This window comes from Hyla sarda, chromosome 5 (genome assembly GCF_029499605.1).
Source record: "Hyla sarda isolate aHylSar1 chromosome 5, aHylSar1.hap1, whole genome shotgun sequence".
NCBI classification, from domain to species: domain Eukaryota; kingdom Metazoa; phylum Chordata; class Amphibia; order Anura; family Hylidae; genus Hyla; species Hyla sarda.
Genome location: NC_079193.1, coordinates 55,613,277 through 55,628,548, shown reverse-complemented (window position 1 = coordinate 55,628,548; position 15,272 = coordinate 55,613,277). Strand labels below are relative to the sequence as shown.

The window sequence follows — 15,272 nt, the reverse complement described above, 5'->3', positions numbered from 1 at the left end:
AGGAAGGATATCATAACAACCATAGGCATAGCCTAGTACTGCCCTACTATACAGTGGGACTTGGGGGGAGCACACAGGCAGCAAGGGTCCTATGCAAGAGTTATATGTAGGTCCCCCACTCTTAAAGGGGTTATCTAGGCTTTTAACAATGATGGTCTATCCTCATCATAGGCCATCAATATTACATTAGCAGGGATTATACTCCCAAACACCTCACCACAGCTGTTTGATGGAGAACCTTGCAGAACCTTGCACATCCACTACGGATACCCAAGAGTTGCAGCCCATTTATACAGCTGATTATACAGCTCATCCTATTATAATATTAATGGCCTATCCTGAGGCCTGTGTGACGCTGTGGCATTTTAAAGGAATGATAAAATCACGTGGGAACTGGCCTCTGAGAGGTGGTCCTCAGTGGCTTTTCCTGCCTTGTTGACCTTGATTTATGACTCTCTATACACTTATAGGGAGATATCTACCAATCAAGATAGAGACAAATGGACTTCAAAAGGTGCGGTGGGTCTTTTGCGGCGCTGACTCGGAACAGGCACATGAGGTGAGTATAAAAGGTTTATTAAAATGCAACGTGTTTCACCGCACATGTGCAGCTTCATCAGGCCTGATGAAGCCGCGCATGTGCGGTGAAACGCGTTGCATTTTATATAAACCTTTTATACTCACCTGATGTGCCTGTTCCGAGTCAGCGCCGCAAAAGACCCACCGCACCTTTTGAAGTCCATTTGTCGCTATCTACTTGGTTGGGAGGCTGCAGATAAGGCTCGAACAATCCTTACACGCTGTCCATTGTTGTGTGTGAGCTCACACAACCACCTGGGGTAAGAGGCTTTAAAAAGAAGCCTTCTACCAATATCTACCCAGTCGGTTTTACACTGTGGAGCGCTCTCTTTTATCATTTTTAATCTACCAATCAAGGCCAGAAGGGTAGGGAAGAGCCACTAGGAACCACCCAAATTGGAGCCCTGTGTCTGGGAGACATAACAATCATTTAGGTTGAATCATACAACACTGCAAAGAGGGAGTCTGTCTCTGCTTTATGCTGCCAGTGATTCGGACAGCATGAAACTGCTGCCAAAACATGGAACATAACTATATGTGAAACCAAAATCTTCTCAAAAAGGAAGACACTTTAACAGAAGCCCCCAACCAATACATGGCACTAAAGAGCTGAATAGTTTCTAGATAGGATAGCTATTTTGTACACTTTTTTTCCCAGTAAGCATTGCATGCCCTATAAGATTCCCTATGCCAGCTTGGCGGTCTTCTTAAGAACACACCTTACCACTCAGCCCCTCTACTGGAGCATTCATTACATATATGATGAATATGGTGGGTTCAAGGATCACTTTAAAACATCAGTTTTGTATAGTATGTATGATGGCTCAATAAAAAAAGGAAAGAAAAAAAAAAAAGGGTAAAAAAATGCATCTTATCTTATGAGTCAGATGCTACCATCGCCAACCGGCATGTGACTTATGGTAATCATTGCCACGCTGAAGCTTTCAAGTAGCAGATCAACTATTCCAGGAGTTAAAAAAAAAGTCAAATTAGAAGCAAACTGTGCCAAGGGCAATACCCATTACTGCACAAGCCATTGTTCTGCGGTGTGCCGGAATGCAGTAAGTTGTAATTATTTTCCCACTATTTGAAATGACTGTTTGTTCTCAAAATAATTAACATCAGCTCCAATAAACTGTACAGACTTTGTGCGGACAGCACTCTTCTCTATAATGCTTGAGATTGGTTTTGGAATAAATGTAACAAAATCCTAACTATGAGCAGTAATGTCTAATATCCTGGTATAAGTAATGTTATTGTCAATTACCTTAAAGAATAATCTCATTAAAAGTCTAATTACACTTAGCAGTTTTGTCATTTTAAATCTGTTCTGTACTATAACAAACCATTTGTAATGCAGGAATAAATGCCTTCTGTCAACTATTAACACCCAATATTAAAAGGGTATTCCAGGAATTTTTTTTTATTTGACTATGCTACAGGGGCTGTAAAGTTAGTGTAGTTCATAATAAAGTGTCTGTACCTGTGTGTGACGGTTTTCTCACAATTCTTATGTGATTTTCCCCCCAATATTTATTTTTAATAGCATACAAAATGACTGCTGTCTCAGATTTTTCCCAGTTTGCAATGCGGCCGAGACCTGACTCACTAGTCAGCTGATGACAGGGAGCCTGTCTGCTTCAATGGGTGGCGAGAGCAATCTGCAAGTAATGCAACAGCTGTAGGCACCCTGATTGAAAAGCACAGGTCTGCAGCTCATTTATGTTTCAATGGGTGGGGTAGCTGATGTGTGGGAAGGAGGAAAATGGAATCATGGGATTTGTAGGCAAACAAGAAAACTGAAAACAGAAAATACCAGTTCACAGAAAGCTAGCCACAGTGTTCTGGTAATCTCACAGCATAGCCATTTAGCCCAAGACAAGTACTGATCCTTCCTAAACATGTCCATTACTGTCTGCCAGGTACGTACTAAAATCACCTTATGGTGGAGAACCCCTTTAATGCAAAAAAATAAGTCAGAGTTTGAAGCAATGTAATATAAAGTCAAACACATAAAAAAAAAACTATTCAAAAAATATAAATCCCCTGGGTGGAGTTAAAGCAATAAAGCAAAATTTCAATATTACAGATCTGCACTTTATGAATGGGAAGCTCAGCTGAGTCCCAGAAGCCCGCTAATGTCTACACTGCGTCAAGAGAAGAAAATACTTACATTTTTGTTAAGTCTTATTTTATGATATTTGGTAATAGCGGAGATCTATTCATATTATTAACATATTTATAGTGGATGATGTCTTTATCTTTCTTTTAGGGTAAGGTCAGACATAATAAATCCATAGCATATGTGACGCTGCAGATGAGCTACTGACCATCCCTAGAGCAGTGGTCTCCAACCTGCGGACCTCCAGATGTTGCAAAACTACAACTCCCAGCATGCCCGGACAGCCAACGGCTGTCCGGGCATGCTGGGAGTTGTAGTTTTGCAACAGCTGGAGGTCCACAGGTTGAAGAACACTGCCCTAGAGTGTGTTTCCTGCTGTGCCGCGTGTGTTCTGCTTTGCACTTTGCACTCACAGACATTGCAGTCGCTTCCTAAGATAGGTTGAGAGCAGCCGCGATGTCTGTGAGTACACTGCGCATGTGTGTGTGACTCGCAATACCCTGTGTGTCTGCTCGTAGCGTCGGATTGCTACTATGAGCAGACAAAGCAGGACAAACGGGCACAGCAGGAGGCACACTCTAGGAATGGTCAGTAGAGCATCCGCAACGTCAAATACGCTGAGGATGCGCTATGTGTGACCCTACCCTTAAAGTGTCCTTGATATGTAAAAACTTTTGACAAGTCAGAAACATGGCAAAAGTTTTGATTAGAATGAGCCGGGAGAAGCACATGACTGTGCGCTTCCCTCCCTGACTTGCTGCGATCTCTATCCAGTTGACGGGCTCCAAAGGCTCATAAGAAACCCCGACCAATCAAAACTTTTGACACGTCTCTGACATCCAAAATAAACAGTAATGGAACAGCACCACATTGACAAATGATGGAGGCATGTGACTTAATTGTATGGACTTGATCCAGCATACACAATATGAAGAAAACAGCAGGTCCGATGCTGGTCCATTTTCCCAGACCTGTCAGAAAGCTGTACTGTGTGACCTTTGGTGTCGTGGACTAAGCTGTTTCTCCAAAATGAGAATTGGTACACCCCAATCCCTGCTCTGACAGCACTCACAGGCAGAAGCAATTGATTACAGAGCCATTCTGTTCATTGTGCTTTTGCTTAAAGTGCTGCTCTTGCCCATCTAGTGCTAAATGCTCTTAGGGGCAGCAGTGTATAGGGTCAGGGTAAGATATTAGACTTAAAGGGGTACTCCCGTGGAAAACTTTTTTTTTTTTTTTTTTTTTTTTTTTTTAAATCAACTGGTGCCAGAAAGTTAAACAGATTTGTAAATCACTTCTATAAAAAAAAATCTTAATCCTTCCAGTACTTTTTAGGGGCTGTATACTAAAGAGAAATCCAAAAAAGAAATGCATTTCCTCTGATGTCATGACCACAGTGCTCTCTGCTGACCTCTGCTGTCCATTTTAGGAACTTTCCAAAACAGGAGAAAATCCCCATAGCAAACATATGCTGCTCTGGACAGTTCCTAAAATGGACAACAGAGGTCAGCAGAGAGCACTATGGTCATGACATCAGAGGAAATGCATTTCTTTTTTGGATTTCTCTTTAGTATACAGCCCCTAAAAAGTACTGGAAGGATTAAGATTTTTTAATAGAAGTGATTTCCAAATCTGTTTAACTTTCTGGCACCAGTTGATTTGAAAAAAAAAAAAGTTTTCCACAGGAGTACCCCTTTAAGGGATACAGTAACCCCTAACCCTATACACTGCCCCCCCCCTATAATGGCATTTAGCACTAGGCAGCTCTGCCACTGCTTGCTTCTGCCTGGGAGTGCTGTCATGCTTGATGGTCAGTGGGAATTAGGGCCTGTGCTTGTGAAGTAACTTTAATTTTGGAGGAACAACTTGGCCCACGTCACCGGAAGTAACACAGTACAGCTTTATGACTGGTCTGGGAAAATGGCACAAACATGGCTTCCCATGAAGTGAACATCGTACAGTACAAAGCAGAGCAATATTTCGACCCTTACACAGTGATGTTTTGGGGATATTAATGTATTTGGGAGTCTGGGATATGAATGTATTTAGGGGTCTGGGATATGAATGTGTTAAGGGGTCTGGGGATATGAATGTTTTTGGGGGTCTAGGGATATGAATGTTTTTGGGGGTCTAGGGATATGAATGTATTTGGGGGTCTGGGATATGAATGTGCTTGGGGGTCTGGGGATGTGAATGTTTTTATGGGTCTAGGGATATGAATGTATTTGGAGGTCTGGGATATGAATGTGTTTAGGGGTCTGGGATATGAATGTGTTTAGGGGTCTGGGATATGAATGTGTTTAGGGGTCTGGGATATGAATGTATTTAGGGGTCTGGGATATGAATGTATTTAGGGGTCTGGGATATGAATGTATTTAGGGGTCTGGGATATGAATGTATTTAGGGGTCTGGGATATGAATGTATTTAGGGGTCTGGGATATGAATGTGTTTAGGGGTCTGGGATATGAATGTATTTAGGGGTCTGGGATATGAATGTGTTTAGGGGTCTGGGATATGAATGTATTTAGGGGTCTGGGATATGAATGTGTTTAGGGGTCTGGGGATATGAATGTATTTGGGAGTCTAGGGATATGAATGTATTTAGGGGTCTGGGATATGAATGTGTTTAGGGGTCTGGGATATGAATGTGTTTAGGGGTCTGGGGATATGAATGTATTTGGGAGTCTAGGGATATGAATGTATTTTGGAGTCTAGGGATATGAATGTGTTTAGGGGTCTGGGATATGAATGTGTTTAGGGGTCTGGGGATATGAATGTATTTGGGAGTCTAGGGATATGAATGTATTTGGGAGTCTAGGGATATGAATGTGTTTAGGGGTCTGGGATATGAATGTGTTTAGGGGTCTGGGGATATGAATGTATTTGGGAGTCTAGGGATATGAATGTATTTGGGAGTCTAGGGATATGAATGTGTTTAGGGGTCTGGGGATATGAATGTATTTGGGAGTCTAGGGATATGAATGTATTTGGAAGTCTGGGGATATAGATATGTGTTGTTATAGAGACAAGACATGACTGCAAATGTGTTGGATTATATTCTCTATGTTGGACTATATTTGTTTTCTTAGCATAAAAGGGTCCACTTCAGTTTAAGGTTATGGGTTCTTATAGAGGTCCCTTTTGGTAAAATTTCCTTAACCAAACAATGACAAAATAAAGCAATATAATTATATCACACATGTTACCAACTTCTCCATTCAGTAATACCTACCATCTCCTGTTTCCATAAGCTCAGCATTGCCATACTTGGAGGTGGCCCGCGATGTTGATCCCTGTGGTCGTTCCACTTGTATGGAGTGCTCTGAGGTGTATGTGGTAACATCTGGAGGGGCTGAATGGTTTTCTGTAAAAACACAGTAAGACTTAGCTATGGGGAAGACGACATTCTTCATTTGGAAACACACCACAAAATGCAGCCGAATCTCTGCAGATAGCAAAACCGACACATATTACTTCATCAACTGTTACAATAAGCGGCCATGACAAATGCTTTGCAGATGTATAAAAGACATTCAATCTTAAAAATAAAATACAAATATATATATAAATAAATACCTATATAAATAAAATAAAAATAATAATAAAAATACTAGCTAAGGCTTCAGCAAACAAAATAAAAACTGGGATGGTAGACGGAAATGCGACAATTTACTATTATAAATTTCTTGTAGGGACACAGGCAATATACAAAGACATACGGTGTCAGGTAGGCACGGGATTTGCAGAAAAGCATTTTTTTTTGCATTGTTTTCATTACAGAAAAAACCAAAAACATATAATAAACATCATATATGCCTTATATACAATGTTTAGAAAGCTTACGACAAAAAAACAAAAAACACACTTTCTTTTATCTTGAATAACACGTTGCCCATGTTTCAATGACTGCCACGTCTTATTTTCAGTCTCTTTTATATATGGTGATAATTCATTCCAGAAACCATAGCGGAGAAAGCGTGAACTCAACCATACATTTCTTACTGTAGAGAAATTGTTCTGGGGTCTTCGCCATTCGATCGCCAACTAGAATAATAATGCTGTCCAGTGCTGCTTTCCAGATATGTGAATTTTACAGGATTAAACCTAGTGCTATGATAGTAGGAAAGTAGGAAAAAAGGTGCTAGGACATGAAGGGGTTATCCAGGAAATTTTTTTTTTTATATATATCAACTGTCTCCAGAAAGTTAAACAGATTTGTAAATTACTTCTATTAAAAAAACTTAATCCTTTCAGTACTTATGAGCTTCTGAAGTTAAGGTTGTTCTTCTCTGTCTAAGTGCTATCTGATGACACCTATCTCGGGAACCACCCAGTTTAGAAGAGGTTTGCTATGGGGATTTGCTTCCAAACTGGGCGTTTCCCGAGACAGGTGTCATCAGAGAGCACTTAGACAGAAAAGAACAACCTTAACTTCAGAAGCTCATAAGTACTGAAAGGATTAAGATTTTTTAATAGAAGTAATTTACAAATCTGTTTAACTTTCTGGAGACAGTTGATTATATATATATATATATATATATATATATATATATATATATAAAGTTTTTTCCTGGATAACCCCTTTAAAAACTACATGGAAGAAATGAAATGTATAAAATCGCTTTTTACTATTGGCTTTGGTGCATTTTGCATAAATAGCAACAGTCCGGCAAGTGCGTAAGATACTAGTATTGCATGGGATAATATTGAATATTATTATAAAATAGAGGGGAAAAAACCCCAAAAACTACTATCCAAAGCAGGTCTATTCATATGAATTTAAATACGTTCAACCAACTCCAATTTTTGAAGGTCTACTGCAGTGGTCTCCAAACTGTGGACCTCCAGCTGTTGCAAAACTACAACTCCCAGCATGCCCGGGCATGCTGGGAGTTGTAGTTTTGCAACAGCTGGAGGTCCACAGTTTGGAGACCACTGCAGTAGACCTTCAAAAATTGGAGTTTGGAGACCACTGGTCTACTGCATAAAGCCTAAAAATTCTGCAGTCTATGGGACCCATCCTGTACCTCCATATGCTTTTATTTTTATAGATTCCTATGGAACTTTACCAGAAAAAACAAATGTGACCTGTTCCATTAGATGCTATATTAGGTTTTCTTTTGCAGAGCCTCATTTCTTCTACGGGACAATATTTCTATAATACCGTGTGCTTCGCCAAGTGCCCGGCGTCTAATTATCACTCACACTTTAATTAAGTTTCGATGCCCCGGTCCCACTCGAGTACCCACTTCTTAAAATTTAGAAATGCATTACAGCCGAATACGTTTATACATAACTTAATGAAATTGAAAAAAATAAAAACTGAAGCTGCATGAACTAGGGAGAATTCGTTTTTCTCTAAAAAAAATTTATACATTCAAATAATTAATGTTTTCCCCAATACATTTTATTTAAATAATTGAAATAAATGTTTTTTATTTGTTATATGGAATGATGAAGTTGTATGTGCAAAAATTTTTTAGTAATAAAAACTAAATTAAAGGTTTAGTAAAGAAAAACAAAACAAAAAAACAATCTAATAATACTGATTCATTCTGCAAATTTTAATCTGTAAAGAACGGTGTTTATGTACACGGGTTATTCGCACTTTAAAATGCATTTAGCGTAAAAAAGAAACAGTCGGCTACACCTCACAAGACTCATGTTTCACAAAAGAAGGTACTACAGGTTTTTTATTTACTATATAGTGTCGGTGCTGTTGGATATTTACATTCATTTTATTTGTTAGGACAAAATCATGTATTCACCTGCCTCCGGTCCCCCACCAGGGCCATTTTAATGGTGCTGGTCCTCTCTATTGAGCACTTCCTACTCTTCTCTCGACAAATAGGAAATGCCTACTCAGCCAATCACTGGCTGAGGCCTTCAAGACTGGTGACTGGCTGTGCTGGCACTTGGCAGCAGGAACCTGCATTAGCAGGGAATCAGTAGAAGATGAATACATGCTTTTTCTTCTCACTTTGAGCCCTTAAAAGGGGTTCTCTGGTGGAAAACATTATTATTATTTTATATATTATTATTATTTTACTTCTATTTAAAAATCTTAATCCTTCCAGTACTTATCAGCTGCTGTATGCTCCAGAGGAAATTGTGTATTTCTTTTCAATCTGACCACAGTGCTCTCTGCTGACACCTCTGTCCATGTCAGGAACTGTCCGGAGCAGGAGAGGTTTGCTATAGGGACTTGCTCCTACTCTGAGCAGTTCCTGACATGGACAGAGGTGTCAGTAGAGAGCACTGTGGTCAGACAGACAGAAAAAAAATAACTTAAAGGGGTACTCCGCACCCCTAGACATCTTATCCCTGTACAAAGCATAGGGGATAAGATGTCTGATCGCTGGGGTCCCGCTGCTGGGGGCCCCCGGGATCTCGGCAGCAACACCCACCTGAACGGCTGACACCTCACACCGGGAGCGCTGGAGGCTTTGGATCCCGACCACAATGGCGGACGAGCGTGACCTCACGACTCCGCCCCATGTGACGGACCTCCCATAGACTTGCATTGAGGGGGCGGGGTGTGACGTCACACGGGGCGGAGTCGTCCGCCATTGTGGTCGGGATCCGAAGCCTCCAGCGTTCCCGGTGTGAGGTGGCAGCCGTCCAGGTGGGTGTTGCTGCCGAGATCCCAGGGGCCCCCAGCAGCGGGACCCCGGCGATCAGACAACTTATCCCCTATCCAAAGTATAGGGGATAAGATGTCTTATCGTGGGAGTTCCGCTGCTGGGGACCCAGTGATCACAAGGCCAGCGGCCGGAACACAGAAGCTTAGTGCTTCCATGTTCGTGACATTACCCCGTCCATTCATGTCTATTGGAGTGGGCATGATGGCTACGTTCTAGCCATTACACCAGCTCCCATAGACATGAATGGAGGGGGCGTGGCAGCTGTAGTCACCAGTCATCCGGCATGGAGCGTGTTCGATCCATGCACGGATCACCGGGGTGCTGCGCCTGAGATTGCGGGGGTCCCCTTTGGATGGGGGATAAGATGTTTTTTGCCTGAGTAGCCCTTTAACTTCCTTTGTAGTATACAGCAGCTGATAAGTACTGGAAGGGTTAAGATTTTTTTAATAGAAGTCATTTACAAATCTGTTTAACTTTGTGGAACCAAATGTTTTGAGAAATTTTTTTTCCACCCCTTTAGGGTACGTTCACACATACAGGATTCTGCATAGATTTGAAGCACAGGATTTGTAACTGCCGATTAGAAGCTGTGATCAGTCATTCAGTTTACATCTACAGCAGAAAATCCTGCGCATCAAATCCTGCGCATCAAATCTGCATATGTGTGAAGGTACCCTTAATGTATAAAATGAAAGCTCCGGAATACTGCTGTAACTACATAAAGCCTTACTGTCATTGAAATTAACTTTTCATATGGTGCACAGACAAAAGTTAAGATTTGTCGAGGGGGTCTTAGTGCTGAGACCCCCTCCGACTGATAGTTATAGCCGAGTGAAGCACGCAGCAGCATGCTTCACCTCTAGCTTGGTGCAAAATAGACTATAATGAAGCACATCTCCACCTGGGAAGTATTTTGCGCTGCCGCACTTTCATCCAGCTATAACTAACAATCAGAGGGGTCCCTGCCTGTGTAACATGGTAAAAGTTAATTCAAATGACAATAACGCTTTAAAAAGACAAATAAAGCCGCTAAAATGCCCTGAGGTTTATCCTGAGGCTGGTTTCACATGGGTGTATTAGGAAGGCATTTTTGAATCTGTATTATGGACTCCCACCCGGCCTGACTGACACTTGTTTATTACCATACTCAGGCTGGAACTTGTAGCCGTAATACAGATGCAAAATTGCATCCGTAATAAGCCCATGTGAAAATAGACCTAACACAAATTTTACCAAAATTTTGTTTAAAAAGTAACATGCAACTTTAAGTGCATGTTCACCCAAAAGATTTCCACAACAGAAATCTGAGCCAGACCTTTGTATTTCTGCCGCTAGTTTACAGTCTCATTCTGAAGAATTTGACATGAATTGTAGTCTCGTTCATTGCAGCTAATCCGCAGATTTGCATAGGCTTCACATGAAGACGTGACAAGTCACCTTTTCCCACGATGCAGATTTAAAATCCATGTCAGAAAAAATTCAGTACCATATAAACTATAACTATAAAGCCAAAAATCTTCTTTATACTCTCTGGTGGGACCACCATTTCTGAATGTTTAACTTTACACAATAGTATTTTTACCATCAATACAAATTTGCATATACAGTAGTCCCTCAAGTTACAATATTAATCGGTTCCAGGACGACCATTGTATGTTGAAACCATTCTATGTTGAGACCAGAACTCTATGGAAACCTGGTAATTGGTTCTGTAGCCCCAAAATGTCATCCAAAAATAGGAAAAGTGAGGATTAAAGAAAACTAAGTAGATAACTAATATAGATAAAGCAAATCCTTACATATAAAAGTAAGAAAGATCTGCTGGGAGCTGTAAATCACTGTCTATGTCAGTGTTTCCCAAGCAGGGAGCCTCCAGCTGTTGCAAAACTACAACTCCCAGCATGCCCGGACAGCCTTTGGCTGTCCGGGCATGCTGGGAGTTGTAGTTTTGCAACAGCTGGGGGCACCCTGCTTGGGAAACACTGGTCTATGTAGAGGACAGGAGCTTCTTCAGGGTCCTGTACAGTATACACAGTGATCTAAAAAAGTAAAATGAAGCCGCCCTCACCTGGTGTCCAAAGAAGCAGCAAACCCTGGCACAGGTAAAGAGTAGAGAACATGTAATACCTCCTTGTACTGTAGGGGGCGCTACCAGACACCAGTCAGTGCATGCACTTCAGTAATACAGGTAAAGAGTACAGAACATGTAATACCTCCCTGTACTGTAGGAGGTGCTACCAGACACCAGTCAGTGCATACACTTCAGTAATACAGGGGTTTTACCAGTGAATGCCCATTCTGATTGGTCGGTTCTTCCAGCCATTGACACGTTTCACAGATCTGGACTGTCTGTACATTGTATGTTGAGTCTGGTTTCAAGTTACAATGGTCCAGAAAAGATCGTTGTATGTTGAACCTATTGTATGTTGAGACCATTGTAAGTTGAGGGATCACTGTATTTAAAACTGTCCCTTATAGCTAACCCAGAGGCAGACTGTGCTTCTAAATCATCAGTATCTTATAATGGAGTTCACATATATTGCATTCTGTAATAATATGAAGAAAATAAACCTTCTAGTCTGGTTTACACATGATGCAAAAAAGAACAATTGTACAAGAACTGTTTTCCAGCAGCATCAATGTTTAGTACATAGCCAAACTGTCTCAGATAATAATCCCCCTCCCAAACACACAGCGGGGACGTATCAAACAGCATAAGCCAGGAACAATTTGGAAGTACTGACCCGAGTCGAGTTAACCTTCCATCATACATCAAACTCTAAATACTCCATTAATGTCTCACAACGACAAGAAAAACTGCAAGCCCATGCTGGGGTTTTGTCTTAATGCTCAACAAAGCGCACAAGCAAAGGGAATAAAATGGAACAGGGAATATAGCCACGACAAACAATTGCTTATATGCTTAGATATTTTTTCCTTGGGGCAAAGGGGTTGTGGGAGAGTGACCATAAAACAGTACAAACAGGCACAGCAAACCAAAGAAGGATGACATGCATACTCCAAATGCACGTACAGTATACGTAAAACAAATTGCAACAAATTTGTAATGCTGGTGATATATTGGCCTTTAAGGATACAGTCACAACCCATATTTGTTGCTGTTTTTACTGGCATTTTAAATAAAAAATATAGTTAGAACAGTGGCAAAAATTGAACACAGCGTAAAGTAGATAGTGGATGTACCTGTACTCACTAACTGGTCCCTAATTCTTTATAATAAATGTCAGATTCCCCTAGGCCAAAAATGCTGCAACCAGGCCAACAAACAGGTTATTTGCACATTAAAGGGCCCATTCAAAACCCACATTATAATTTTTTCTGTATATGTGGCATTCCAAGACAATATTAGTATATATATATATATATATATATATATATATATATATATATGTTTTGGGAAATGTATTGCATTGGGATTCAATTGATTCTTTTTAGATATGTTTTTGCATCCAGGGGTTTGTTTATCTACTAATCTAGTTATGTATTCAATTTGGACGGGAGGTCATGGTGGGGTTTGGGGGTGGAGTTATGGGTTATTTAAAGGAGACATTGGAGACATTGGTGCTAAAGGGTCAAAACACGTTGTGAATTTAAAAAAAATAGTTCCTATATTCTTTCATCTTGGTAGATTTTACTGTGAGCTGTAGGTTTGACTGCGCCCCGGAATATGGAAAAAATTGTTGGCCTAGTTTTGGTCTTTTTGGAAAACTGCTTTACATGTCAGCGTTGGTTCCTTGGTGTTGTGTACATGGTTCTGCACTGAGCTGACATCTTTCCACAATTATCAGAATTTGCACCACTCTAGAAGGTTAGTGCATTTCCTTTGGGCTTCTGTTGCTCTACATTTTTGTTTTGCAGTAAAAGAGGGCACTTGAGCCTTAAGGTGGGCCATACATATTAGACAGAAGTAGGCTAATGGTCTGACAACCACCGTTGTCTGATGAACAGTCATTTTTAAGATCATATTGACTGTAACAGTTGTTTAAGGGGCAGAGGACGAATGATCTTTCTGGGAAAGTTCTTTAAACATCTTTTAAATTGGATGAACATTTCAAACAAGGTCAACTTTTTACAATAAAGGAATGTTGTCAACTAAAACAGTCACTCAGTTATATTTTATCTGTTGAATCTTTATTATGGTTGAAAACATCCATTTTCATCAACTTTGTTTTTATATGTATGGACATCGTTAAAGGGGTACTCTGCCCCTAGATATCTTATCCCCTATCCAAAGGTCTGATCTCCTTGCTGCACCCAGCATTCGTTTAGAGCATCGGATGCAGCGCTGGAGGCTTGTGACTTCACGGTCATGCCCCTCTCGTGATGTCATGGTCACGCCCCCTTCCATAGACTTGCATTGAGGGGGCGTGGCTGTGACATCACAAGCGGGACGTGACCGTGACATCACGAGCCTCCGCCCTGCATCGTAAGTCATCCGGCACATCGCTTCATGCACCGGATGTCTGGGGTGCTGCAGCCGAGATAGTGGGGGTCCCCTTTGGATAGGAGATAAGATGTCTAGGAGCGGAGTACCCCTTTAATGGCCAATGTGGTTCACCTGATAACTTCTAAGCAGGTTATCCACCTTTACATCCTTTTCATGCTGAAGAAGTCTTGCAGAAGAGGTGGAGCACTAATATGAACCCAGTCGAACCCAAGTGCTCAGTGTGAACCGGCTTTCATCTGTGAAGAGCACAGGGCACCAGTGGCGAATTTGCGAATCTTGGGGTTCTCTGGCAAATGCCAAACGTCCTGCACGGTGTTGGGCTGTAAGCACAACCCCCACCTGTGGATGTCGGGCCCTCATACCACCCTCATGGAGTCTGTTTCTGACAGTTTGAGTGGACACATGCACATTTGTGGCCTGCTGGAGGTCATTTTGCAGGGCTCTGGCAGTGCTCCTCCTTCCACAAAGCCAGAGGTATCGTTCCTGCTGCTGGGTTGTTGCCCTCCTACGGCCTCCTCTACGTCTCCTGGTGTACTGGCCTGTCTCCTGGTAGCGCCTCTATGCTCTGGACACTATGCTGACAGACATGGCAAACCTTCTTGCTACAGCTTGCATTGATGTGCCATCCTGGATGAGCTGCACTACCTGAGCCACTTGTCTGGGTTGTAGAAACCGTCTCATGCTACCACTAGAGTGAAAGCACCGCCAGCATTCAAAAGTGACCAAAACATTAGCTAGGAAACATAGGAACTGAGAAGTGGTCTGTGGTCACCATCTACAGAACCACTCCTTCATTGGGGGTGTCTTGCTAATTGCCTATAATTTCCACCTGTTGTCTGTTCCATTTGCACAACAGCATGTGAAATTGATTGTCAATCAGTGTTCTTCCTGAGTGGACAGTGTGATTTCACAGAAGTTTCATTGACTTGGAGTTACATTGTGTTGTTTAAGTGTTCCTTTTATTTATTTTTTGAGCAGTGTAGTAAATGCCAACTTGACAGAACCAGAGATGAGCTTCATCGAGCAATTCATTCTGTCGGAAAAGGCTCCACTTTCCAAGTACTTTTTAAAGTTCTCTGATTCACCTCAAATGTCACATCAGACTTTTTCAGGGAATCAGAGAACATTGAAAAACAATTGGAAAGCTGAGCTTCTTTTTCAGACACAACAAATTGCCCCATGATACTTTGATTTCGGTAATTCCTACAGCATTTTTCCTTATATCTGGACAGAACAAAAAGTGCACATTAATGGGAGATCGGTTTTAGACTCATGACTACTATATTCCAGCCTAAAATTTTGATTTCCTAATGCCATTTCCAAACCTGTATCATAAAAATTTACTTTGCCAAAAAAAGGACAAAACTTTTTTTTACGACAAAACAACATAACAGGGCTGACGTATAAAATGATTAAAAAAAAATATTTTGAAATACACTGGTTTACTTTCATGTTTGG

General features: G+C 41.2%; 1 protein-coding gene across 10 annotated transcripts in view; it reads right to left on the bottom strand.

The window, feature by feature from the left end:
• The window catches only part of DIP2C (disco interacting protein 2 homolog C), a 496,242-nt gene that overhangs the window by 203,574 nt on the left and 277,396 nt on the right, over nt 1-15,272 (bottom strand). For all 10 annotated transcript variants that reach the window (XM_056519534.1, XM_056519533.1, XM_056519538.1 and 7 more), the window contains one exon: nt 5,935-6,066. In XM_056519534.1, coding sequence (XP_056375509.1) covers nt 5,935-6,066 — 132 coding nt within the window. The remainder of the gene's footprint in view (nt 1-5,934; nt 6,067-15,272) is intronic.